General features: G+C 39.6%; 1 protein-coding gene across 3 annotated transcripts; it reads left to right on the forward strand.

The window, feature by feature from the left end:
- Window positions 1-1,438: 1,438 nt before the first annotated feature.
- On the forward strand, window positions 1,439-27,961 carry vezf1b (vascular endothelial zinc finger 1b). 3 transcript variants are annotated; one of them, XM_088078482.1, is made up of 7 exons: window positions 1,439-1,565; window positions 10,112-10,866; window positions 12,176-12,245; window positions 13,195-13,363; window positions 15,959-16,000; window positions 16,636-16,701; window positions 16,887-27,961. In XM_088078482.1, the coding sequence occupies exons 1-7, from the start codon at window positions 1,533-1,535 to the stop codon at window positions 17,252-17,254; spliced, it is 1,503 nt and encodes a 500-aa protein (XP_087934608.1). In that variant the 5' UTR covers window positions 1,439-1,532; the 3' UTR covers window positions 17,255-27,961. The 3 variants fall into 3 exon arrangements, with proteins under 3 accessions (XP_087934608.1, XP_087934609.1, XP_087934610.1); XM_088078483.1 differs by lacking the exon at window positions 16,636-16,701; XM_088078484.1 differs by lacking the exons at window positions 15,959-16,000; window positions 16,636-16,701.
- The last annotated feature ends 3 nt before the right edge of the window (window positions 27,962-27,964 follow it).

Genomic DNA, 27,964 nt, shown 5'->3' on the forward strand with positions numbered 1-27,964 from the left:
GTCCTCTTTACAAGGTCCTCAGGTCTGTTGCTTTTTTGTAATTTGTAAGAGCAACAGAGAAAAGTGTTGAATTGAAATCAATCAAAAACAGATAGAAAGAAGGGTGTAAACCTCATTTTTTTGTTTATGGAGATAGAATTTTTCCATTAGAATAGAAAAATAAAAACATAGTTCAAATGTTTGTTACTTGTTTCATCATAATAACAAATTATATCTTCCAGGGTAAAGTCACTAGTTATGTTACAGTGATTAAAAAAATGAGAACTTATATTAGACCAAAAGAGTCATTATTTTACCCTGAAAAAAAAAAGATTAAAGTTTCATCAGTTTGCCAGAATATATGACCAGAATAAAGTCATAGTTCCACAAGAAAAAATGTTTAGTTTTCTGACAATAAAGTTGTAATATTACAAGAATAAAGTCGTCATTTTATGAGAATAAAGTCCTAATTTCATGAGAATAAAGTCATATTTTTATGAAAAAGTGCATATTATAGAAATTATTATAAATTAACTGATGAGAGCACAGGCAGCCTCCTTGGCACCTTGGGACAGTGGTTGCCCCCTCTATGTTTATTTCTGTAATATAATATCCCCTATCTCGCAAAAAATATGACTTTATGCCGTTAAAATTACAACTTTTTTCACATAAAAATTACGACTTTTTCTCTCATAATATTACAATTCTATTCTCAAAGTAGTACGAGTTTATTGGCATTATATTACTGTTTTAATCTCAAAATATTACAACTTTATTCTCATAATATTATGACTTTATTCTTGAAATTTTTTTTTTCTCTTTAACATGACCCTGATCCTCTGGTATGACAAAGTTTTAGGGCCACATTAAGGATTTTTTTTTTGAAACTTTGAGAATAAAGTTGTAATGTCATTAGAAAAATGCTGTAATATTAAGAGAATAAAGTAGTCGTTTCATGAAAAAAAAATCGCAATTTTATGACAATAAAGTCGTAATTTTACAAGAAAAAAGTCATAATTTTATGGGAATAAAGTCGTATTTTTATGAGAAAGGGCGTATTATATTACGGAAATAAACAAATTGCCAGCAAACGGGCAACGGGCTTCCTTGGCAACGGGGGACAGTGGTTGCCAAGGATGCTGCCTGTCGTCTATGTTAAATTTCCGTAATAAAATACGACTCTATTCTCCTAAAATTCTGAGTTTTTTTCTTTTAAAAATATTTTATTTCCTCATAATATTACGATTTAATTCACTAGATATTACGACTTTATTCTCATAATATTACTGTTTTTCCTCAAAATATTACGACTTTATTCTCGTAATATTCTGACTTTATTCTCGAAATCTATTTTTTTCCCTCTTGAAATGTGTTTGTATCAAAACTGGTAATTTTTGGAAAAAAAAAGAGTTTTGCAAAAATCCAGACGTCCTAAAAAAAAAAAAAAAACTTGGTTCAGCCCTGGGGGTTACAGGAAGTTGTAGCTGCCATGTTTAGCTGCTTTGTTGTAGATTCCTTGTAGGTTTCCTGCAGATTTTAGCCTAAGTGTTGCAATGGAGCCGAGCTGGAGTACGTTTTTATTTCAAGTAAGTGGCGCACAACAACAGCACTCTGAGAAACCGCATACCCGTTTTTGAAATCTCGCACGATGTCTGCCAAACATTTGTCTCACTTTCTGAAACGAGTTAGCCAAGCAAAACAAAGGTGTTAGCCTGCTAGCTAGCTTCGCTGTGTGGGTTGCTGTTAGCCAAAAGCTAATCGGACCCAAGACCTCCGGCTGTCGGGTCCGCGGGGAGTCCCCGGGCCTCCTCCTCGGTGTTGGATAAATGTTTCGAGCTCGGTCAAATGTTGTGTACCTCACAGCGCGACGTTTGTGTCAGAAAATAAACCGAAAAGCTCGTTTCTGAAGCTGCTCTGTTGATGCGCGCGCGTTAGCACATTAGCTGCTAGGTTGAGCTAATCGCTAAGCTAGGTGGCTAATGCGTTAGCTAAACCAGGGTACTTTAGTCGTATTTACCACATCGAGCCTCGCCACAAAACAGATAAGGGACACTGGGAGGCAGTGATTTACTGAGAGCAACAAACTTCAATCTGTTGACGGAACAAGGCAACTAAAGCGTTTTAATTGCCGTTAAAGTAGCCAGGCTGTTAAGAAGTTAGCTAACGCTAACACTGTAAATTGGAGGGGACCTAGCACGCGGACAGCAAACCGTACTAAAGACGACAAACTTTTTTTCTTGTTATTATTTTACCTCAAATCTGGAGCCGATGATTTAAACAGAAATGCAAACAAATCAAACTTTCAATCACCATCGACTCAACAGTTCTTTCCGACAGCTAGCATGTAAAGTATAAAGTTTAATGTGTCCTTTTGTTCCAAATAAACGCACATTAAATGACATGTCCAGCTTCTGATGAGGACTTTATAAATCGCTTAAATGAGCTCGACACACGTCTTTCATTTAAAATACATTAACTCTTAAAACCGGAGCATATTGGCTCTCATTTATTCTCTAAATCATCTAAATTATGTGAAGAAGGCGATGAGAAACTTAAGAAATGGCTTAAAAATGAACAAAAAACAAAACCAATAAAGAGAAGAAAGAAAAAAAGTTAAAGAAATTGACCTGAGAAACGTGCTACATATTTTCTAAAAATGTAAAGGTTTTTTGTAACATAATTTAGATCATGCTATTGTGGTAATTAGAATTATACTCACAGTACCCCCCCCCCAGCCTATATATAATATTCTTTATATAATAATAATGACATTATTTGTACAGGACATTTCATATAAGAAATGCAGCCAAACCTGCTTTACAAGAAAGAAATTACATGCACCAAGCGCTTCACAGGAAAAGACATAGAAGGCAAAAAGACATGATAAAACCTGCATGTAAAAATAAAGTTAAGATCAGAATAGAATACACGTTAAAACCCACTTGGTAAAACTAGTAAAAGTAAGATAAAGTAAGGAAAAAAACTGAATGCATAACATAGCATGGAAAATGAAACCCATTGAGATAATGTTAACAAAAATGAAGTGTATAAAATTAAGGAAAACAGAATTTTAAAGCGGTGCAGCAGTGTGTGAGTGTGAATCAAAATGCAAAGCAGTTAAGTCAGAGCTAGTTAGAGTAAATGAAGAGAAGTTTTTAGTTTTCTTTTAAAAAATATTGATCGTGGTGGCTTCCCTGATATCTGTAGGTAATGTGTCCCAGGGTTTTGGGACATAATTGACAAACAAGCCTCCAATAAACCAGCTGCAGATGATTGCAGTGTTCGTGAAGGCAAATAAGGAACGAGAGAGTTAGTGATGTAACTTGGCCCATTAAAAGCTTTGTATGTTAGGAGACCTTAAAATCAATTCTGAATGTTACACAAAGCTAAAACTGGACTGATGTTTCTCTCCTCTTGGTTCTGGTTAAAAGCCGAGCTGCAGAGTTTCAGATTAGCTGAAGTCTGTCAGTGGATTTTTCTGTACACTAGTAAAAAGTGTGTTACAGTTATTAAATCAGTTTGAAATAAAGGCATGAATCAGTTTTTCTGCATCTATAAATGGGCGTACTTTAGCTATGTTTCCAAGGTGGAAAAAAGATGTTTTCATCACATTGTTAATGTGGGACTGGAAGCTCAAATCTGAGTTGAGGACAACACCAAGACTTGTGACCCCATATTATTTAAAAAGATTTCTCTCTTTGTTTTCAGTTTTGATTTCAGTTTTGTCCTTGTTTAACTAAAAGTTATTGCTTATCTATTTGTTTATTGCCAGCAGACAGGTAGTGATGGAGTTTATAGCTGCTGCATCATTTGGATCAGCAGAGATGCACACTTGTGTGTCAAATAAATAAATGCTTATTAATCCATGAAACCATACGTGGAATGTAATCAAGCACCTCAGATAACTCAGATTTTGGGCAGTTTGTAAGTAACGTTATTTATTTGTGATTTGTGTTGATGTCTGCTCCTGAAGTTTGTTTGAGTGCAGTCAGTACAAACTGTTTCTGCTCATTGACATGCATTATTACGTCTCAGTAAATATATCTCCAAATCTGAATTATTTTACCTGTTGTAAGGTATACTTTTATTGATGAGTAAAATAATAACAAAAGACTGAGGGCCTTCTTTGGTTATGTTATGTCCCATGTTTATACATTCTCCAGTAATGTTCCTGATAAAGCAATCAGTGTCATGCAGTATGTTTACACAAGGGGTCAAACAATATTGTTTTTTCAGGGCAGATACTAATACCTTTTGTAAGTAGTTAATGAGACGTATAACCAATATTTGGAGCCGATATGAATTTACAATAAAAATGAAAATCTTCCTTTCAGTATTTAGAATTTGGAATATAACAGCTTTATTAACTAAAATCTCTGAATTTATCCCATGACTTCTGTAAAACTGAACGTCTAGCCTAAATTCACTGGTGGGATCACTGGTGTTGTTGGACGTTTGCTACCTGGAGCCTGTTGGTTTCCTTTTTACAGAGTTTTGTTGTACACTGTCTTGTAGGAATGACGATTGAAACCGGTTCTATTGAGGACCCGGTATCGCTTTTCTCAAAACATGAAAATCAGGAATGTTTGAGCTTATCAATACTGCTGTCGAGTCCCACGGGTCCCAAAACAAACATTACATCTAGAGTCGAGTCTGGTCATTTAAATCCAGTCACTGCTCTGCATACATGAATTGTACATCAAATTAAACCTAAATGCAGTACCTTCAACTGTCTTCAGGTAAAAAAATACTTCACCTCTGTCAGCTGCAGGCGCTGCGACACACCTGGCTCAGTCTTCATCATCATCCGCTCACAGCAGCAGTGGGAAGCACACCCAAACTTTGTAGAAAGTCCCATCAGTACAAAATAGTCCAAATAATGTTGAGTTGAAATCGGCAGGATAAGAGCTAGTTATCTCAATAAGTGAGGCTGCATAAGGTTTCATTGTGATATGTTCGCTGACGGCTCAGTAAAATGACTAAGGTGAATAAATCATCATGCTATGTTCAAATGTAACAAGAAAAACGTAAATAAAACGGTTGTTTAGGTGAGAAATTATTTTTCCAGCAATATAAAAGTAGAGTAGAGGTGAAATTACAACCTGTTTATCATCCCAACACAAGCTTTAATCATCTTAAAATACATAATTAAAACTACTGATGCCAAGGTTTTTCAAAGTAAATATTTAAATTAAAATACAAAAAAAAAATCCTAATCACTCAAAACATGACAGTAAAACCAGTTGCATTCAAAAACAACCATATTGTTTCCACCAAATAATAAGAAAATATCAATAGTGGTATTAAAGACACATCCTTGAGGAGTCTCGATATTGGTATCAATATCAATAAAAAATAACGATCCCCGTCCCTACCGTCTTGCAGCGTTGACAGGACCCGCCACGTCTGTCATAGTTACGATTAAAAGGCTTATGTTTATTGTATACATTAGTCATCTGCTTTTGCTGTAAGTGGAATTAAGTGGATTAAGTGAAATAACTAGTTTTGAAAAGCTTAATAATATCTGTAGTTTCCTAGAAATTTTATATTAGAGGTGAGTGACAAACTTCAAATACCAAAATGTTATACTCTTTTGCTGTGGGCCAATTTTAAGAAACTAATACCTCTTAATCTTAAGGGTTTGGCTGTATCACTGTTGGTACAGCTTGTTTTTAGTTATTTTTAAATGCTGATGGTTTGACTTTTTAATTCCATTATTTTAGCATTTTTATTTCCATCTCATGACAGAGTGTTGACAGGATGCACTGGTGGGACAGCAAGACTCAAGTCAATACAGTTTTGGTTCTTACATGAGTTTATTGTGTTGGAAATGCTCCACTGCCCATTCCCTATTCTCTCCAAAAAATATGACTGGTTTATCCAAAAATACAAGATTTGAAGCCATTCCTTTTTTTTCTTTTTTTTTTTTAATCCAGCAAGTGTCTTTTTAAACTATCTGAAACTGAAATGTTTTCACACTTCAGACTGTTAATCTGGTTACGGACACGAGTTCACAGTTCATAGACACTCACAGCAATTGATGTCATGAAGCTTCAGTTGCCATGGCATTTGTCATACTTGTATAGCAACACTCATCATATGTGTAGGCTGCTGCTAAAGAGCTGCAGCTGTTAGTGGGAAGTATTTGTGTCAGATTGGCTTTATGGCGGCCAAGTGGCCAGAATACCTGGAGCTGGTGTGTAGGAGACAAACAGGAGGCTTTTTATTCGGGGGCCGCTTGGTTCACCACGTGATGAAGCATCTAATGAGGCAACATTGTAATGAACTTCACTTGTTATTGTTCTCCGGGCTTTGTTATGATGAGGTTTGAAAGGGTCGGAGTTGTTGTCAGTCGGTCGTACCCAAAAATGCTGCTGTTTATGTTTCGAAACCAGAGATATTCAGCTTGCTTTTTAGGGGCCGCTTTTGCAAAATGACAGGAGTCCGGTGAACAGTCGCAGCAGCCCCATAAATGCTTCTAAGATTTTAGGATGTTTTTAGGACTCTAGGACATTTCTAGGATTTCAGGACATCTCTAGGATTAAGGATGTTTCAAAAAATTAGGACATTTTGGGGATTTTAGGATGTTTCTAAGATTTCAGGACATTTCTAGGATTTTAGGAGATTTCTAGGATTTTAGGAGGTTTCTAGGATTTCAAAGAATTTCTTGGATTTTAGGAGATTTCTAGAGTTAAAGGACATTTCTAGAAGTTTAGGACATGTAAGATTTCAGGACTAAGTTTTTAGAACATTTTTAGGGCATTTTAAGGTTTTTGGGTTTTTTTTTTTACATTTCTAGGGTTTTAGGGAATTTCAGGACATTTATAGGGTTTTAGGACATCAGAGCCAGGACTTCTGTTGGGGAGTTGGGGGATCCTTAACTGGCACTGACACCTTATGGATACTGAAGGTACAAAAACATTTCCCAGTGTGAATCACTATATTTTTAAGGTGAGTTAGAAAATTGTTGGGAAGGCCACTCGGCACCCTACCGGGGTAAGATTTGGCCTGTGGGCCATAAGTTGATTATAACTGCTCTAAACTGACAGATATCTTTGCAGAGTTGCAATTGCCTTTTTTCATTTTTATTTGTTTGCCATTTTTGCATTCATAACAAACAGCTTTTGTCAGTACAATTAATAGCAAAGCAATTAACCGAGAAAAAGATCTCTTTGAGACAAGAAATCTCAGGCAAATCATAATTGCATTTGATCAAACTGGACTCTGTCATGGTGAAGCAATACTCCCCCTTGCAGCGGGGAAGAAAAAAAAGACTTTGTTATTTTTATTTGTACTGTTTCTTGTTCATTTCCATGCTGCTAATTCTTTTTCAGTACTATTTATCTTGGAAGGGACCTCACCCTTCACAACAGATTTGTATCAAAATCATCGGAGCAGCGTGATGGAACAGCAGGCTGCTCCCGCTGAGAGAGAGAGGGAGCTTTTGGCCATGTTTGACTTGCATACACATACGCTCGGAGAAATGCTAATTGGAGTAATGATTGTAGTCTGAGTACTGCAACAGTGTGGCAGATATAAAAGCGATTCGACAACCTGTGACGGCCCCCAGCTCGCTCCACCGTGCTCAAACACATAGTGTGGCTGCCTGCACTAAGTATGGAAGTGGCCGGCAGCTGAACGAATCCCCCACCCACCCCCTCCCTCCGAGGGCCATAAGTGCATCAGTGCTTGGATTTGTGTCGTTCATAAAAGAGCACAGTGGGAAAAAAGCAGCACTTGGGCTCCTGGTCCCCTCAGACCACAACCCCCCCCCCCCACCTCCTGGCTGACCGGGTTGGGATGCTTGGCTGAACCTGAAAAGCCGTGGGTCAGGTCTTTAACCCTGCCCAATGGCGATTACAGAAAAGAACAAGGCTGTCTCAATCGCCACATCTCCGGGTTGACCTGCTGTAAAGTTGGTGGTTACAATGTGAATCTCTGCTTTCTCCCCGGCCAAAATATTCATACAAGCCCCCGCCTTCTGTTCGTCCTGTCCCACTGGGGATCTGCCATGACCAATTGGACAATGCCTGCCAGCAGCTGCAGACTTAAGATGTCCTCCATACGCAGTTTTCTTTTTTCTTTTTTATATTTTTTGTGCCTGTCATTGCTTCATTTATTTAATCAGCATATTTTTTGATTCTTTGTTATCTACATTATTATTGTTTTTTCTATTTTTCTACTTTTAAGCGTCCCTCTGCAGAGCACCTGCCGCACCGTCCTTCCCCAAACCAACTTAGTATCGGTTTATGTAGAAGGGTTAATGTAGGGCCGAATGATATGGCCAAATATCTAAGCGAAATAAAAATGTAAAATTGAGGGGGAAGTGTTTAATTGTAGTTTAACCCTTTGAAACCAGGAGCAAAGTCACTTTTCATTTGTTGCTTTTAGACATTGTTTACAAGTGTTTTAACCTTTGGACCTTGAGCAAATTGGATGCGATTTCTTTCAAAAACAAGGGGGAAAAGGGAATGAGCAACTTTGTGAGAACAAATTGTAAGCAATTCATAGATTAAAAAATGATTTCAATAAAGCTAGGGAAAAATGTCTAACGAAAATAAGAGTTGTGGTTTTTGTCAAAACAAATAGTTTTCTGACAGAAAGGCCCAGCCTGCAAACTTCTCCCATCTGCAACTTCTGCCGTTCCTCAATCAAAACGACAACACAACTCGTTAATGCGGGTCCATAAAGGCGGCACAGGCGAAACTGAGGGGTTACTCATCTCCCAGCCGCAGTTTGAGTCGCAGCATGGATAATCCATGAGTTGATTAGAGCAGATCAGATCGATGGCTGAGAGAAAGAGTGGCTGCAGAAGAGGTGAAAGTAAATTTTAGACCAGAGCTTTGATTCTCTGCCTGAACCCGATTGGACCCGACCTGACCCGCTGGGTTCCTGCCGGGTCGGACTGTAATATCTCACTATTCCCTTTGGCCTTGAATCGAGTCGAGTTCTCACCAAATTAATGTATATTTATTTAATTTTTTGTTTGAAATGGTTGTGAACTGTCTCATGCTTCAGTGGCACTTTGGCAGGAGTTTTAATGGACTGAATCAAGAGGGAAAGAGCGAGAAAGAGGGTGGAGAGAGACGGGAAGAGAGGGAGTGCAGGTGAGAGAGAGGGAGAAAACAGGAGAAAGAGAAAGTCGGGCTTCAAGACAAATTGTTGGTAGATTTTTTTTATCTCCCTCCCCAGCAGTGAAAGAGTTTTTTATAACATGCAGCAGAGAGCGGTGATCAACATCTACACGCTGCATCGCCGTGCGTACTAGACGCACCGAGGGGCGCTGCCTTCTTTGCCCAGCCTGTCACGCACGAGATGACAGAGGAAAGAAAAGAAGAAGTGCGAGAAACACTCCAGCCCATAGCATGTAATACATGTTTTAATATTAAAACATATTTCTTTTATAATATAGTAAATGTTATATACTATCAGCCTATTTTTACAGCACAAATTTGAGTTTTTAATCAGGCTCAGGCCCAAGACTGCTGCCATGGGTCGGGCTCAGGTCGGGCTTTGATACAAATTGTGCGTATTATGTAGGGTTGGGCCAGATTTTTTGGGCCCGATCTTAGCTCTATTTTAGATCCAGCGCAATGAATGCTTTTAATTTCACTGCACCTGGTTTTCGACTGCTCCATCTGTGCCAACAGTACGCTTCACACTCCGACAGCGTGGTGCTTCTAAAAACTTTCCTTAATTTTATGCTTTTTTGTCATTTATTTTATTTTCCATCCTATGTTATACTTTCTGCGCATTTGTGTCCTTATTTTCTCAGACTTTTACTAGTATTATCAAGTGGGTTTTATCCATTGTTGTCTATTCTGATCTTATTTTATTTTTACATGCAGGTTTTATTATGTCTTTATGTCTTTTGTAAAGCACATTGGCTGCATTTCCTGTATGAAAGGTGCTATACAAATAAAGTTCATTATTATTATTAACTTAACTATATATATATATATATATATATATTATTTATTTATTTTTTTTCCCAATAGTGCTCCTAATGAACAGTCACACTCAGTTTAAAGCAGAAACACTTCCCCTGTCCCACGCTGTTGGTCGTTTGCTTGATATTTAAAGAATGTGTATTATAATAGCGTTTTACGCGGCTCTGTCTTTCTCATTACAGCAGGCCAATGAGGCTCTACATCACCAGCACCAGGTAGCCGGGAACAGCCTCTTGCCTTTGCTCAGTTCTGGAACGGAGCCGCCTGATCAGAAACCGGTGCTGCCAATTCCCCTGGACCAGAAACCCCCCGTCAGTGCTGCAGAACTTCTTAAAGACAATGTGGCCAGTGGGACTGGAGGAGGAGGTGGTGGAGGGCCTCCAGTTGCCGTGGTCAAAAAGGAGCCCAAATCAAAGACACCCTTCATCTGCGGCTACTGCAACAAGGCTTTCCGGGACAGCTACCATCTCCGACGGCACGAGTCCTGCCACACCGGCATTAAGATGGTCTCACGGCCTAAGAAGACACAAACAGCCCCAACCATGGTGCCGCTCATATCCACTGTACCGCGCGAGAACAGCGGAAACCCTTCATACATCACTACTGTAGCTGGTATCCTGACTACAGCCACCACGTCAACATCCACAGGCACCAGCATCATGACCCCGATGCAGCATCAACAGCAGCAGAGTATCCCTAAGAAGCCCCCCAAACCAGTGAAAAAGAATCACGGGTGCGACATGTGTGGTAAGGCCTTCAGAGACGTCTACCACCTCAACCGCCACAAGCTGTCGCACTCTGACGAGAAGCCGTTTGAGTGTCCCATCTGCCAGCAGAGATTCAAGAGGAAGGATCGCATGACGTACCATGTCCGCTCCCACGATGGTGGAGTTCACAAGCCTTACATCTGCTCTGTCTGTGGAAAGGGCTTCTCCAGGTATGTGGACAACTTTACTAAACATTTTTTTTAAAAGGTGCATGGAAACACTACTTGAAGGCAATGTATTCGTTGATTATGTAACCCTTTGAATCTTGAGGAAATTGGCTTGATTTCTTAGAAAAACATGGGAAGAAGGCAATAAGCAACAAAAGAAGATATGGACCAAAAATTACCAAGAAAAACTTAGTAAAAAGTACAAGAAAATTACCTGAAAATTAGTATAAATAAATGAACGAATTAAAAAACGTCCCCAGGAAAGGTGCTTAAAAATTATATTAAATTCTATTAATTTTAGCTTTTTTTGTTTGTTTTTCCCCAGCTTTTTAAGAATAACTTTATAAATCAACTAATTTCTTGCAATTTGTCCAACATTTCTTGCCAGGTTGCCTATTGTCTTTTTCCTATACTTTTGAAAGAAATGAAACCAATTTGCATAGGATTCAATTTTCTTGTTCTTTTCACAGACATCTTGCTAACCTCTGGGCCATTTCCTCTTTTATTGCTAATTACCTTCTTCTCATGTCTTGTCATAAAAAAAAGCCAGTTTGCTCAGGTCCCAACAGGTTAAATAAATAAATGTAACAGACGTCTGTCCCAAAGAAAAGGTTCAGTGTTTTAAGCAAATAATAGCCCAGGCTTTTAATTGAAGTTTTATGGTACTGCATTAAATACGAAGTTAAAGAAGAGGACAGAGCAAAATTAAGTTATTTTAATATATTGATCAACACACCACTGCAGCCTCAGCAGGTGAACAAGCTCCCTCTGGGTAACAGTAATGCAATTAAAGGGCTTTTATTGTGAAAAGTAAGAACAAAGCTGTAATGCGCTGCGGTTTTCAGTGTGGGAGGAAATAAAGAGTTTCTGCCTTTTTTTTTTCGACTGCACAGATGCTGAATGATGTATTTGATGTTCAGTTTATTTGCTCCATTTATTCACATGCTTATGTCTTGGGACCATATGAGGTTGTGATTTATGGTAAAAAAAACCCCCAAAAAAAACCTATCATCTGGCTGATGATGCAAAGCAGTTTCAGGTCATCATCAGTCTCAGCCGTCCTCTGATTGAATGATGAAAAAATTGCGGCACTTTCTGTTTGTATTTTTCTAGAAAAATTTTGATGCTTTCTGATGAAGTCTGATGAAGATTCTCTTCAGCAGTTTCGCCTGTTAACAACATGACTGAAATGTGAATCATGAAACATTTCCTGCATTAATAAACATGTTCTTATGTTAATGAAGTCATGCTGCTAGTAAAGCCAAAGCTGCAGGATTGACATTTTCTTCCTCATCTTTATCTCACTCTGCAGACCTGATCACCTAAGCTGTCACGTCAAGCATGTCCATTCCTCAGAGAGGCCGTTTAAGTGCCAAGTAACGGTAAGTGTCATGACTCCGCCTCCTCTCTGCACGCTGCTGTCATGTTCACTCTGAGTTTAGTTTTGCGTCATTGATAAATGGTGATCAGCTTAAATCAGATTTAATAGGCCAGATCAGATTAGACAACATCAGCTGCCATCTGCTCAGCAGTGCCACTGGTCTAACAGCTGCAGTGTAGTTTACTTTGCACTTTTTATCAGTTTCACTGCTCAGATAAGTGCAAATAAAATAAGCTCCTTATGCTCTAAATCAACAATGTTAAAGGGATAGTTTGGATTTATTTTGAAGTGGGGTTGTATGGGGTACTTAGGATAGTACAACCCCCCAAAGAGGAAACTCATGTGCACCATGGTCAACAAACAACAACAAGACATCAGACAAGTACAGTACATACAGCAATATATATGGCACCAGGCACAGCCACTGAAGGAGTGCAAAAATCCACCACAACCACAATAGTGGATAAAAGTATTCATACCACTATCTCTGAAAATGGTTAAAAAATCATGCAGTGTGCAAAATTAGCCATGCCACCCCTGGCAACACGCCGTCTTTGTACAGCAATCAACACAAGCAACAAATTCAAACAGCAATGACAATAACTAAAATACCATGTCAGTGACAGTAAAAACAACACAGACTGTCCGCTGACTGACTGTCCACACACTTTTGTCCTCTTTATGAATTGTACTGTTTTTTGTGTTTGTGTTTTTTTGTCTTTCTTTTTTTATTTCTGTTATCTGTTACCTGCCAAGGGACTACAGATATCACCTGCATATTCACATTTGCATTTTATACTGATGTTAATTGATAAGTTGGTACCCTTTTAAATAAACATTAAATAAATGTATAAGATGAAATCTTTTGTTGTAAGCATCCCAGTGATTGTTGGGTTTCTTGTGCGTTGAGAGAAAAAAACAAAGCAGGGTTCACCGGTTTTCTGTCGCAGGCTTGTACCTCCGCCTTCGCTACCAAAGACCGTCTGCGCTCCCACATGATCAGGCATGAAGGCAAAGTGACCTGCAACATCTGTGGCAAAATGCTGAGCGCTGCCTACATCACAAGTCACCTCAAGACACACGGCCAGGCCAGCTTCAGCAACCCGTGTAACAACAAAGGTAGGCCACCTCTCTCCTTTTACTCCTCCTCAGCCTCCTCACTACTCTGCCCACTTTTCCAGTTTAGAAACTCATTCAATCGGCTAGTAGAAACTATGAAAACCCCTCAGCCACACACCTGTAAACGTCCCAAATGCCATTCAAATTTTGGATAAATCATTTGTTGTGACACTGATATGGGTTTGCTGTCCATAACCCACTCGTCCAGTGTGGAAAATGGCATTTATTTCGAACCAAAAGAGAAAAAAGGGGAAGGAAATGATGAATGTTTAAACATACACAAACTTACACATGTCCGAAAAGCAGCGGGAAGAAGTGCAAACTTGTTAAATCCGCCAGTTACTGAAAAATAAATGCTTCCATTTTTAATTAGATTACATTGTCTTACACTCTATAAATGATATATAAACTATACAGACCATATATAAAACTATATGTAAACATTATTTACATTGTTTTTTACAGAAAAAGGGGAAAGGTAGAAAACAGAAATTAAAAAAACAGTACAAAACAAATTATTATAAATAATTCCTGTAAATGCTCGATGACTGTCAAACCTCTTCTTCGCTCATTTATTTAATGAAAATCATACTCTTGCATATCTTTTTTAAATTTGTTCATGTTTGAATAAATATATATATATATTGGTTAATATTTTAACTAGGGCTGGGACGACGCGTCAACGTCATCGATGACGTCGACGCAAAAAAAATACGTCGACGCAAGAACTGCACGTCGATGCGTCGTCACTCAGAATCAAAAAATGGCGGCGGCCATGGCATCGAGTAGCAGCCACTTTTTGATTCTGTGTGACGACGCATCGACGTGCAGTTCTTGCGTCGACGTATTTTTTTTGACGTCGACGCGTCATCCCAGCCCTAATTTTAACTATTCCATAATTTTACACCACACATTAAAATACAAAAACTGTGAATTTCAAAATAAAATTTTCTCCTGAAATTATAACCCGCCTTCTCGATCACAGAAAGCTTTTTGGACTTTTGTTAGCAGTGAATTATTTTTAGCTTTAAACATTATTTGTGCAGTTTGCAATTCCACAAGATCCCTGAATTTTAATAATTTTGACCTTATAACTAAAGAACACTTTGCACATCTATCAGATGAGACAGGTGCGTAGGAGAGGGACAGATGGACCCAAAAAAGCTACCAAAGGACTCCTGCACACTGTCTAACCTGTGATATCATTTATTTGCAACATTTTGGTACTAGACCTTCTTTGAGCAAACATTTGTAACACATGAAAAAGCCAAAAATTTCTGAAAAAAGGAGAAAAAAATCTGTAAAAAAAAGAATAAATTCTGTATATACCTGGTGTTTATGAGCTTTTTTGTACGTGTTATTTTTGTATAAATGGTGTTTTTGTGACCTAAGGAGTGTGTCTAATATAGATAATTGTTTGTTTTCTGCACATGGGGGATAGAATTGGTCCCTGTTTAAGATGGCTTTCTCATGTGATAGTAGTGTTTGCATGAAGAAGGTCTAGTACCGAAAGTTGCAAATACAATGATACTGCAGGTTAGACAGTGTGCAGGAGTCCTTTTGTAGTCAACATCTTAAATGATTCTCATTGCTCATTTTTGGAGAAAGATCAGTGAATTCAATGCACTTTTGTTGATTGTTGATTTCATATACAGTAGAGCTGATTTACACCGCCTCATGGCTTCTCCAGAAGTCAGTTGTTCCTCCAGTTTAGTGCCCGAACTGATGAGCCACCACCAGCTTTCTGTGGGAGCCGTAGTTAACGTTGGTTCTCGGTGTTCGGGCATATACGATTACATTACTTGCCCACCGCAGCGCAGCGTAGCAGGAGTCTAATTCTACTTATCACATCAAGAAAGTTGATTGAAAACATGATGGCGGAGGATTTTTTCATCAGCGTTAAAAGCAGAAAGGCTTATTTGCAGAACTCTTGACTGCGACCAAAATGGTTTCATCTAAAATGGTTTGTGAATTTGTGAATTCAGATTTCTGGTTGTTGCAGTCATCTGAGTGCACATCTCATCACTGTGCTTCATTTTTCTAAACTCTGGTTGTATATTTCCCTTCGTCATGGCGCCGTCTCGCTCCAGCTTCCTCTCTTTGCACTTTTCATACTCATGCAGCTGATTAACTGCAGAGCGTGAGCAGCATCTATATATCCATATATCTATTTATATATATCTATATATCTATATCTATATATATATATATATATATATATATATATGTATATATATTTGTGTGTGTGTTTATATCTCACACAACTACACACACACACACACACATAGACACACCCATCTGTACACAGTTTCTGCTCGATATCCTTTTTTTTTGCCTCTTGTCCTGCTTACTCAACAAATTTAACTATTTTTTAACCAGCAAGTTATTCGAGAGTTGTTTTTCTGACTTGGACAAAGAAAAGAAGCATCGTTTTTGACCGTACAGCCCGTTTAAAAAAAGTTTAATATTTAACCCCCCGTTTCCCACGTGATATACACACAACGTATCCATGCCAACTGTTGAATCTGACTCCCAGATGATGGCCCTGCTTCCCTGTGCTCTTGTAACCCCATATGTGTCTGTATTTCTGAATAGGCATAAGTGACTGGCAGTGGAACCACTCAGGGCCACGAAAAGGTAATCCAGTAGCTCGTAGCAGAAACCCCTAAACACTGAATGCTAACCTGCAAAACTGCAAAACATTAAGTGGCCAGTTTTTCTCTCAAGTACAAAACGTGTCTTTTCTCTGACAACTGGTGTAATTAAGGTTCTTGTGTTTTAGAGATTAAAGAGTTCTGCTAATATAAGGTTAAATATCATAAAGCGGGATCAGTAGATGCATTTAATTGAACCACAAACTGGACCATAACACCGAAGCTGGACGCACATCATCTGTTCTGTCATCAGAGGTCACCTCGCTTTCCCCAACTGCAGTTTCTGTCCCGACTTCGACCACATTGATAAATTGGCTCGTTTATTCACTCAGATGTTTAAATCTACCAATTACAACAACAAAGTTTGACATGAATTGGGACATTTCAGGTGAGATGGGGTCAGAAATGACCCAGCAGCCATCTAGTCATAGAGAAGTTTATAGTAACTGATGTGCGGTCCCAGAGCTCAGTCGTGCAGTGTGGTGTGCGTTCAGCTTAATCCATACACAGAGATTAAGATGTCCTTCACAATGTGTTACTTTTGAAACGTTTTGAATAAAACAAATGGACAGTAAGATGGTTAGTCTACTGATCCTGCTTTTTGAATTTACCCCTCAGGTGAGTTGACTGTAGGAGAGATTTTAAATAACTCCTTCCAAGTCCTAATTGACAACTCTCACAAAGGTAGGTTTCTTCAACAATATTCCCACAGTTGACATCATGTATTTATGACATTTTCAGTGACGCAGCTTAACAGCCGAGGAGCTGAGAGGGCTGCTGACTTTGCCTGTTTTGGAGGGCAAACATATTTCTCCAATTTCAACCAGCTTTAAATTTATTCCTATCTGTGTTTTTTTTTTTTTAAACAGATGCCAACAACGTGCACAACAACTCTGCCACCACGACGCCTGTCACCAACTCGGCAGCCATCACCTCGGCCGTGAACCGCGGCGGCATCGCCAGCAATCCCGTCACCATCGCCGCTCAGATGAACATCGCCACCAGCACGGTCAACATCACGTCACCGGTCAACCTGCAGCACCCCGTCACCATCACCGGGCCCGTGAACCTGGCATCCGTCAACATCCCCACAACGGCGCACATGAATATCGCCCACCCGGTGGCCATCACCACTCCCATGCCCATGAATATCACGGGGCCGCTCAACATCGCCATGAGGCCCATGGAGAGCATGCCTTTTCTATCCCAAGTCCTGCCTTCCTCCCCTCCTTGGTAGAGCTTCGCCTTTTCCTTTTCTTGTTTTTTAGCCGATGTAAGAGCCGATAATGCTTTAACTGCCTAATAATCGATGAGCCTGTTCAGTTTTAGTAAAATGGCCCTTTTGATGGGTTGATGGTGTATTTAACTTGAAAATGTGGTAACTAATATAATTCAACCGTATACGTTGGTACTTGCAGGAGTGATTATAACTGCAGAATTTGTCAGTTTTGAATTTTCTTTGTATTTATAGAAGAACAAATATTTTTAAATGCCCCTAATCATGACAGACAAAATTATTCTGCTTCCACTCACTCATAAGGCGGGTTTCCATCACAGATTTGTGCAAAAACGATATTTTTCAAAATGTTGATAAAACAGAATTGCTTGATGACTGCGTTTCCACTTGAGTGATGTTTGGAGACTTCTCCTCTGGTGATAACATCCCAGTAACTATGGCGATGGATGTTCAAAACATCAGCAGCTTTATTTCTATTGCAGCCACCGCGCTAGCCGTCATTATTTCCAATCCAAGGTCACGGAGGCGTGTTATGGAGCCATGATGGAAAGGCGAGCCCCTTATATGTGGGAGCTGATAGTCCACGATATCACAGAGGAATTGTGGATTCAAAACTTCCTAATGATCTGATCAACTTTCTCCGAGTTTTGTGATGCAATAACAGCTCTTGTAGCTCCTGCTGCATCATGAGGGAGCCAGTTCCTACTGACCAGCACATAGACACAGCATCATGTGACCTAGAAAAGAGTAAAAAACTGTTTCCATTTCAGTTTTGCAAAATATGTTTTTTTAGAATTGCCTGTAATACCACCTTTTAATTTAAGCAATTTTAGGGTTAATGGAAACCTGCCTATTGAATGAGAGCGAGAGTGTTAACCCTCATAGCTGTGAGATAAAGTCTGCTGCCCTCCAGTGGACAATCCTTCAAAACAATACTCTGTTTTAAGGAATGACAGCAGCTCAACACTCATCGATCTTCATGTTTTTTTAATTATTATTTTATTAATATTAGTATTATTTTTACTGTAATATAGAACATTTCCAGAAATTTAATGGAACATTTTTACTGATACAAGATGGGAGTGTTTTTGGCTGACCCAGTGAATTAATTACCTGAAAAATCAAGGTACTACATCACATTGATGCAAAAATTCTGTAAATCAAAAGTACTCCAGTGAAGCAGTCTTGCTCACGCATTACACCAAAATGGAGAGATTCTTCAATCTTACGGCTAAATTAGAGATATCATATTATAGTCTGAGTGTTTATCATCAGATCACTCACTCTGTGGTGTTGTGTTGGCCACAGCTTCTGGCGACTCTTTGGTTTCTAAGGGGTCATATTAGTGTCAAATATGAACCCAAACTGGTTTGACAAAAAAGAAATCATAACTTGATGTCGATTAGTAATTTTTTCATAGCGATTAACCACATTTTCCACTCATGGTCAGTTATAGAGCCGTCAATACATCATATAATGACAGTGACCAGGTTGGTGGAGGAATGTAACCACCGTCTGTTTGAAGATGGTTTTTAGGAGCCTGATGTGCTGATGAAGACCATTTAAAAGCTCTGAAAAAAGATTGCAAATGGTCTTCAAGTACAATATATACACCCAGATACTCGATATTATTTACCTCTGTTTACCTCTATTATTTAACATGTCTCATGTGCTATAGTGACCCTATAATGCGGGTGGGGGTGTATCTCTGAAAGGTGACATTTTGCGCAGATATTCTTTGTAAATAATAACTATTTTATGCCAAAGATTTTCCCCCTAAATTCTAAATTTTGATAGATAAAGGGAAAACATTTAAAGTGAAACTAAATTCTCTGATTTTGGGACCCTGAGTAATAAAATTGGCGCCTCAGGTCTCTCATCACAATACCCGTTATGTTATTACAGTAGTAATTCTCGCTTTTGCATAATTTTAAAATGCAAGCAGGGAACAGGTTTCATTACACTTTCAAACCAGAAGAGTATTTTTCTTCCACTTTGGTTTAAAATTATTGGGCAGTTATTACAATATCAGCTGCTACGTCATCACCTGTATTTTGTTTTTTATTTATCCCTTGCCTCGCCCTTTTTTTTAAACTTGGGTAGTTTGTTTTACGATGACAGATAGTCGAGGGTGAGCCAGCTCACTGCAGCTGTGTCGGCATTAAACCTGCTGAGAAAAGGTGAATCCTTTCAGAAGCCTTTTCCGGAATATTTTCATTTTTATTTAGGACAGTCAGTCTTGTAAAAGTGACCACTTAAGTGATTTCTTCAACTGGGCATCTGACTTCAAACATGGGTGACCTTACTATACCTTAGGTTTGGTTAAACAGCTCCTTAAATGGAAGTGTATCGCCGGAGTTGTTCTTAAATGCTTCCTCTTAAGGCAAAATTTTGTTTCATGTTTTTTCTGTTGTTATTTTAGTGGACTTATCAGTATTTGATAGTTTATGTATTTTAAAGATTAATTACAAAAAAAAAACAAAAACAAAGCTTCCAGTTCGGGGGAGGGTGAGTGATGTTATGGATTTTTCTGATGGTTCAGAGGCTGTTTCGACCCGTCAGTCATCAACTCCCCTGCAACGTCTGTGTTTGAAAAGTGCTGGAAACCAGTCAGCGGTCACTGCTGGATACACAGGTTTATCTGTGACCTCTGTTTGGGATTTTTTGTATGTATTTATATCCGGACATGACACTTGAAGGTACAACAAAGAGGAAATATCTCGTACTGAAAGCATGTCCCCTATGATTTGCCCTTAAAATGGCAGTATTATCAAAGGTCAAATAATTTTGAATTTTGATTACGTAGGACTTTTTAACTGTAGAGGTCAAGAAAGTTTCCGGAGTGGCTTGTTACGCCTGGAACACACTGAATGCAAGAGTGGCGTGTGACGGCAAATGCAGCGTGGCAGCGTAGTGGCTGCGACGCTGCTGCGGAGCAGCCTGCTGCTGTGGAGCAGCCTGCTGCTGTGAAAACTGTATTTTCACATATATTACCACATATTTCACTCATTTATGAAGTCCTGCAGCTCCTGCATTGTCAACAACAAGGCCTTGCAAAATTTCACAATAAAATGCTCTCAGTCAACAACTGATGAGATTCTGTCGACAGAGATATTGTCAGAGGACTTTTATTTTGAAATGGAAGCAGGGAAGTTTGAGTGCGACAGACACAGTTGTATTTCCTCATCTCTGTGACAGATAAAGGCATTGAAACTATAATAAAGGCGGTAAAGCACCAATATAACTATCAAAATACCATTGTCTATCAAAAAATCAGCCAGCCGTCGCTTCTGTAGATTTTGCCGCAGCTGAGCAGCGCTGCTCAGGCAGGTGGTGTGTTCCAGGCCTCAGACTCTGTGCGACAGTCCCAAAGTGAACTGGTGGTATGTTCAGTTGGTTAGATTGTTTACTTTAGCAGGTATAGGATCCCATCACTGTCAGTCCAACTCAGGAAGGTTACTGAGAATAGTCTTTTAAAATCATGTTCAACAATTTACACACTGACCATTTCTTTGTAAATACGAAACACTATTTTATTGCCTTTGACCTTTTGGGAGAGGGAACATCTCTCTACTTATAGGCTAGCAATGCAGGAACTGTATCACCACTGGTGTGGCCGTCCATCCCGCAGAAGAGAGGAATGAGCAGAGACTTAAGGATAAGGCTGGAGCTCACTTTGTTTTAATTGTCAACAAATGCATAAAAAAGCCAAAAAAAATCCAACAATTTTTCCTGCTACCAGTTATCATCTGTGTAACTACAGCCACTAGCATAGAACTGCGTTATACTGGTTTCCCACCAAAATGCGTGTTCATGTGGGTTTTTGAAACACCTGTAAACCCACTCAGTATAGGTGATTGGTTTCATTCCCACTGCCAGTGAACACACCGCTCCAGCACACGAGTCTGCCTTTCTGTCAGCTTTTGTGTGTGTGTTTGTTTTGTTGGTGTGTCTGTGCGACATCATGGACAGACAGGCGAATAGGTAAACAGAAGACAGCTGCAGGAACAGACGTCTTTGAACACGTTTCAGTGGTTTCTTTATATATCTCTTAAGCTGAGCGCACACTGATCCAATGTTGACCTGATTTTTGAGCTGCTAGACTCATTTTAGAGTCGGGCCGAATTTCAGCTTTGTCTGTCGCTGTTTGCCACGCGGTGTACGGGGTGGCCGCGAGGACAATCATCTGCTCCCAAACGGCCGTCGGGTTATTTTTCAGACATGTCAGAGGTTTAGGTTGGCCGATGCCGGCTCTCGCATTATTGAAGCACTAGTTGATTCCCCAACGTTAGTGCCTTTTTTTCTCACTGCACCTTTCCAAAGTGGCAAACGGCATCTGAAAACACCATGGCAACACAACACGGGTCGGAAAATACAGAGGCTAGGCTGCACAACAAGTTAGCCATCAAGTTAAGAACAGTAAAGATGGCCAGCTAACCTCCAGCATCGTTGCCAATACCCATCTTGGAGCTTTCAAACTTTATTGATAATTGTCAGTAACCAGTACGGTCTGCAGGAGCTGACAGGCCGTTTTTACAATGTGAGCTGTCAGATTGTGGCTTCACGATCAACCCGAACAGTGTGAGCACAGAAATCGTTAGCTTTGGCCTTTAATTGTAGATTATTTACTCGCACAGTAGAAGTTGGAATTGACAGCATTTCTAAAATCTTACAGTTTATGTTCAGCTTTACTTATTCTCTTTCAAACTTGCTGCAGATTTATTTGGATAGGTATTTTTGCTACTCAGGAGGAGATGGAGAGTAATCAGTGCTGGTGTCATTGCATCTCGCCGGTTAAGGAGCTGAAATTACAGCGTTCATCCGTGTGTCGTGTTGTTATTATTGCCGATCAGAGCGGGAATAGATAAAAACCTGTTTCTACTGCTGAGTCATTTGGTGTGAATGCCGATCATATGAATTCTCATTGCATTAAAAAGCCAGATGTCAGCTGGTGTTAGGGGGATTTCGTGCAGTGGGAATGAGGCTCTAGTGTCCAAAAAGCATGAAATAATGTTACGGAGCCACACTGCTCAACTGGTACCATTTTTCTTCAGTGACATGAGCACTGAGTGGAGTTTCTTCCCCTTCAGATTGTCAAACTAGCTGCTCGCCAACACGTCATCTGCTCCGCACGGTGCTACTCTTTCGACTAAACCTGAAGCCTCACAAGTCTTTGAGAAGAGACACTGCTTATGTTGTTGTCACTGAAGGAAGATGTCACCCTGCTGTATGGCTGCTCTGCTTAATTTTGGAAACTGTCGAGTTCTGCGGTGCGGTTTTGGTAACATCAGGCTGTGGCTCCACACGTCATAACTGTCAGCAGGATCAGATCAGTGTTGGTTGTTGTTTCTTCTGGTAAAATCTTCAATTTTAAAATTACAGAACTCCAGCCTTAAACTTTTTGAGCTGAATTTTTCTCCGTAGATCTTAACTTGCAGAGCTCAGAGTGTTTGATTTTAGTTATTTTATTTTATTTTTTCATCCTGGCAGTTGGTTTTTACTGGAAAAATTGAGGCTGCGATCACAAAGGAGGCTTTATTTCCTGCTCAGAGCTTGTGTGGATCTGAAAGAGAAACCTGTCAGAGAAGCAGAGGAGAGTTCAAAAACAACAGTTTCACACGAGTTTACTTTAAAGTCAATAATGAGAAGAGGTTTTGGTTTGAGCTTCATCCAGACTGAAACAACTGAACTTTTTGTTCTAAACATAAAAGGAGGTAAACAATGACTCGGCTAGAACACGAGCCATGTCACTCAAACACGGGAGTGGAAGCCCTCGCTGTGAGAATTTGGGAGACCGTGGGCAGGCAAGGTCACCGCAGACATCTCCAACCAGTCCTGTCAGTGTGTTGCTTTTCTGACTGTTGACTCGGACAAAACTGTCCGGTCCAATGAATCCTGAATCTGGGTCACGGCTGAAAGGTTTACAGCAGGGATACTCAACTTGTTTTGCTAAGGGGCCACAGGAGACCAGGGGCCAGTCACAGGTGCCCCATATATGTTTGCAGGATATTAGGACGTTTCGAGGATTTTTAGACATTTCTTGGATCTTAGGACATTTGTAGAATTTTTGGACATTTAAAGGATCTTACTATGTTTCTATAATTTAAGGACGCTTCCAGGATCTTTGGACATTTCGAGGACCTTAGGAAGTTTCTATAATTTTAGGACTTTTCTAGGATCTTTGAAAATTTTGAGGACCTTAGGACGTTTCCAGGATCTTTGGACATTTCCAGGATCTTAGGACATTTCCAGGATCTTAGGACATTTCCAGGATCTTAGGACGTTTCTAGGATCTTAGGACATTTCGAGGATCTCAGAACATTTCTATAATTTTAGGATGTTTTGTAGGATTTTTGGACATTTTGAGGATTTTAGGGTGTTGCAAAGTTTTGAGGAAGTTTCTATGTTTAATCCCAGTGTGAATCAGTTTATTTTCTCTGATCTGATAATGGTCCAGGGGCCAGATTCGGCCCGGCTGTGAGTTGAGTATCACTGGTGTTGTGAATCCTGATTCCAGATTTACGCCTCATTGGCCGTGTTTGGTTGTTGCACTGAAAGAGTCATTTTGCAATGAGCCGACATAAAACGCTCCTGAAGACGAACACCTCGATGCCAGAGACTCAGCTGAGGACCAGATACTTTGAGATAACAATGGACCCCTTTCACCAACAGCTCTTATGAAAAAAAATATTAGGAAAATTCACATTTCATTAAGATTTTTTTTTTTTTTTAATTTTGGGTTTGTTCTTCAGTAAGAACAGATCTGCGCAGTCTTATGAACATTTTGAACATGTTGGTAAAACACCTTTGCTTTTCCAGTCGTTTAATATCAGATTTAAATGACATATTTATTAAATCTTTAAATGATACTCTATTATTTTACAATACTGGTCTTTAAACACTACACGTTAATTCACATCAGTTACGTCAATGGGAAACGAGCCTTCTGATAATTACTGATTGACCACATCCACATGGGGGCCTGCAGCATCCCAAGCTTCGTCCCGTCTTATTTTATTTATTCTCTCCTGATGCTGCTAAACATGATTTAGTGACATCAAGAACACGTCATGAATCTGACCTTTCTTAACCCTTTGAATGCTGGAGTGACATCACTTTTCTTGTGCTGCTCTTAGACGCCTTTCACAAGTATTTACACCTTTGCAATTTATTTATTTCAAAAACATCAGAAAAAAAGGCAATAAGCGACATGGTAAGAAATGTTGCACAAATTGCAAGAATTAGAAATTAAGTTTACGTTTAAAAAATATCTAGGGGTAAAACCAGGGAAAGAGTACACGGATTATTAGTTTAATGACATATTTTAAATAATGTTACAGAATTGTTCGAATTTTTAGGCGCATTTTCCGGTTCTTGTTAGCCTACTTTGTTTATTTTACTTTATTTGTTTGTGTTATTTTTGCCAGTCTTCAGGTAATTCTACTGTAGTTTTTGCTTATTTCTTGCGAATGTTTGTTTTTTTTCTTTTTTCGTTGTTCATTGCCGCCTCCCTCAGGTTTCAAAGGATGAAAATTTTTTTTTTTTTTTACTTTTTTTTCTATTTCATGCAGTTTACTTTATAATTGTAATTTTTATTTATATATATTTTTTGCAAATTTTTGGTCATTTCTTCTTTAATTGCTCATTGCCTTCTTTCCATGTTTTTGAAAGAAATCAAGCCTGTTTACTCGTGTTTCAAAGGGTTAAGAAAAAAAACATAAGAAATTGGCGAATGACACCTGATGTAAACTGCACGTAACCATCAGCGATGGGCAGGCAGAGGAACTGCAGCACAAAGCGGATCAAATCGCAGTCTGTTGATGCGGCTCAAGTCAACTTCGCTCATTCAGAACAGGTTTACACTGAGTCCAGATCCAGAACAGACTGATGCACAAGTGAACCCGACGCAGTGACTGACGCCTGTTTTGTGATCTCAGCCTCAAAGTTTTTCTGCAGCAGGTCCGCACAACCATCCGGAGGAGCGCTGGTGAATCAGTGTGCAGATGTGAAGCCTGTTTGTATTTGAGGGCCTTTTTTTGTTTTCAGTGCAGGAACTCTGAAGCACTTGCAGCAAACTGTAGGATGTGCACACTACAGACAGACAGACACGCGGTACTTGGAGGGGCATTTCGGTTTGGTGGAATGAGACCATAGGCGGGTTTCCATTACAGATTTGCACAAAACTTATTTTCAAAATGTCGATAAAATTGTTGAGTGACGTTTTGCGATTTCTCCTCCGGCGATAACATCCCAAGAAGCACGGCGATGGATGTTCAAAACATAAGCAGCTTTATTTCTGTTGCAGCCGCCGCACTAGGCGTGTTATGAGAGCGATAATGGAAAGGCGAGCCCTTTATACGCGGGAGCAGCAACGTATGAGGGATTTCTGGGAGCTGATAGTCCACAATTTCTCAATTTTCACAATTTTTTGAAGAGTGACTGTGCGTTCACACCAAACGTGAAAAAAAAACGCGTCGTTACTCGCTCTTACTTGGTCGCTTGTTTGTTTTTGCAGCATTTTGAAACTCGGGAAAATTCGGCCTCGGCAGCCGTGCGTTACATTAACCAGGAGAAGCTGCTAACGGCTGGATGTAAACACGGAGTCTCTGTGCTCTGAAGCAGAGTGAACCAAGACGCTAACACGCTCTATTATTTATCAGACCGTTCACGCTCTGTCACGTTTACTTTCCACAATAAAAGACCAACTAAAATTACTCAAAGCAACTCAGCAAAACAGCTTACACTGACACAGGTGTATTTTAGAGCTTACCTTGTTACCTAGTAGCTTTGCTCGCTGATCTCTGAGCCCTTCAGGTCCGGATTTATTGTCTCTGTCCAGCGCTGACGCTGAGTGAAGCTTCGTGTCTCAGTAACGTCGAGAGAATCTCAACTGACGGACTAAAACACAGCCTCACGCCAAATTCTCACTCAAGTTCAACTTGTGCGAAGACGTGAAATAAGCGTTTTCGTGTCTATCGCGTCACGTCTATGGCATTGGTGTGAATTCGCGCCTGTCTACGTCTTAACGTTGATTTCGAATGTAAACGGGTCGTGAGAAGCGTTGCGCCGCGTCCGGTGTGAACGCACAGTTACGTGATGCTGCCTCACGCCCGAGGGAGCCAGTTCCTACCAAGCACAGCCATGGCATCATGTGACGCGGAAAAACCCAAAAAGTGTATGATTGCAGTTTTGCAAAATACGGCTTTTTCAAATCACGAAATACCACCTCATGCAAAACTTTATAGTTTATAGTATTTTCAGAATTGACGTGTTTCCTATAGGCGTATTTTATATTTACAGTTTAAATTTGCGAAGTTCGAGGGTTAATGGAAACCCGCCTAGCGACTGGTGACCTGGCCACACGTGCATTTTTGGCCTCTTCATTTGGTTGCGTGCCGACACTCCACCGAGGAAGACGCTCTGACGTGGAACGGCATTACGATCTTCATTTCCCATCTTTATTTTATTTTTTTAAATTTCTTTCAATGTTGCATGTGGACGAGAGAGTTCGTCCAGTGTAGGTTTGAGTTCAGCAACTAGAAGGCTAGTGACTTTTTACGAAAACAAAACACTAAAAAAAAAAAAAAAAAAAAAAATTAGGATGAAAGGAAGTGTGCGGTGTCATTTGTCCTTCTCCAGTGGCCGTAAACAAGTGTGCCTGAAATACTTTGCAAGACTTTTCCACACGGCGATGCTTCCTTCTCTTCGATGTGCTGTGTGATGGAAACGTTTTGCGAGGGAAGCCTTCATCAGTTTTCGGCGGCCGAGGGCCCCACAGGTCGACAACCAAACCATGTTGTGATTAGCTTTTTTTTTTTTTTTTGGAAACCTAATGATTGTGAAGTTATTCTACTTCAGGAACCACCGTGAAACATGAATTGAGATCTTTATTTGGGTCAAGGTCATGTAAATGTATCTGACATTTAACCATGTGTTTTCTTATTTTTTATTTTTTTTAATTTGACTTCAACCTAATGTGAAAAAAAAACATTATTTGGCCAAATGATGATCTGGAAGATCGTTTTTATTATTTTTTTTCCTTTTCTGTGAAGTTTGTATGATGAATTTGGCAGATGTGAAGGCAAATGAATGTATATCTTTGTACAAACCATTTAGTTAAGAGGACATGTTAGTTATGACAGACACATGCAAGAAAAAAAATAACCTTTTATAAATCTTTTTGTATTAGAACATTAACAATGGTAATTTTTGTATATACGAAGGCTAGGCTTTCTGATTAGCAGAAAGGTAAAAACATTCCTACATTTTTTTTAAATGTATGTCCATTGAGAATAATTATGTAAACATATGCGCAATGTTTTATGTGCCTTTTATTTGGGTTTGTCTAAATAAAAGAAAACAATAAAACATGATTGTGGACTGTCCATGCTCAGAGGAAACTCAATGCTGTTTCATCTCAATCTGCGGACCGACTCGCTGCACTCGAGACACTCGGTCCGACCCGGAGAGGCGTCCTCCTCTCTGCTTTCAGTCGCTTTCTTTAGCTTTAGTGGCGGTTCGTGGCGGGCCGAGCTGGTGGCTGACGTCCCCGCTCTGTCCGGACTCAGTCGGCCCGCTCACGATGAAAAGTGCCTCTGTGACTTCGCGCATTGGAGTGGATTGTGGGGGATTTTTGTGCCAAATCGTGGTCTGTGTTTGACGACAAAAACATTTTTTTTCTTTAACTATTAAACTTGGAAAACGTGATGG

This window comes from Plectropomus leopardus, chromosome 6 (assembly GCF_026936395.1).
Source record: "Plectropomus leopardus strain MGB_pleo_1.0 chromosome 6, ASM2693639v1, whole genome shotgun sequence".
Classification (NCBI taxonomy): domain Eukaryota; kingdom Metazoa; phylum Chordata; class Actinopteri; order Perciformes; family Serranidae; genus Plectropomus; species Plectropomus leopardus.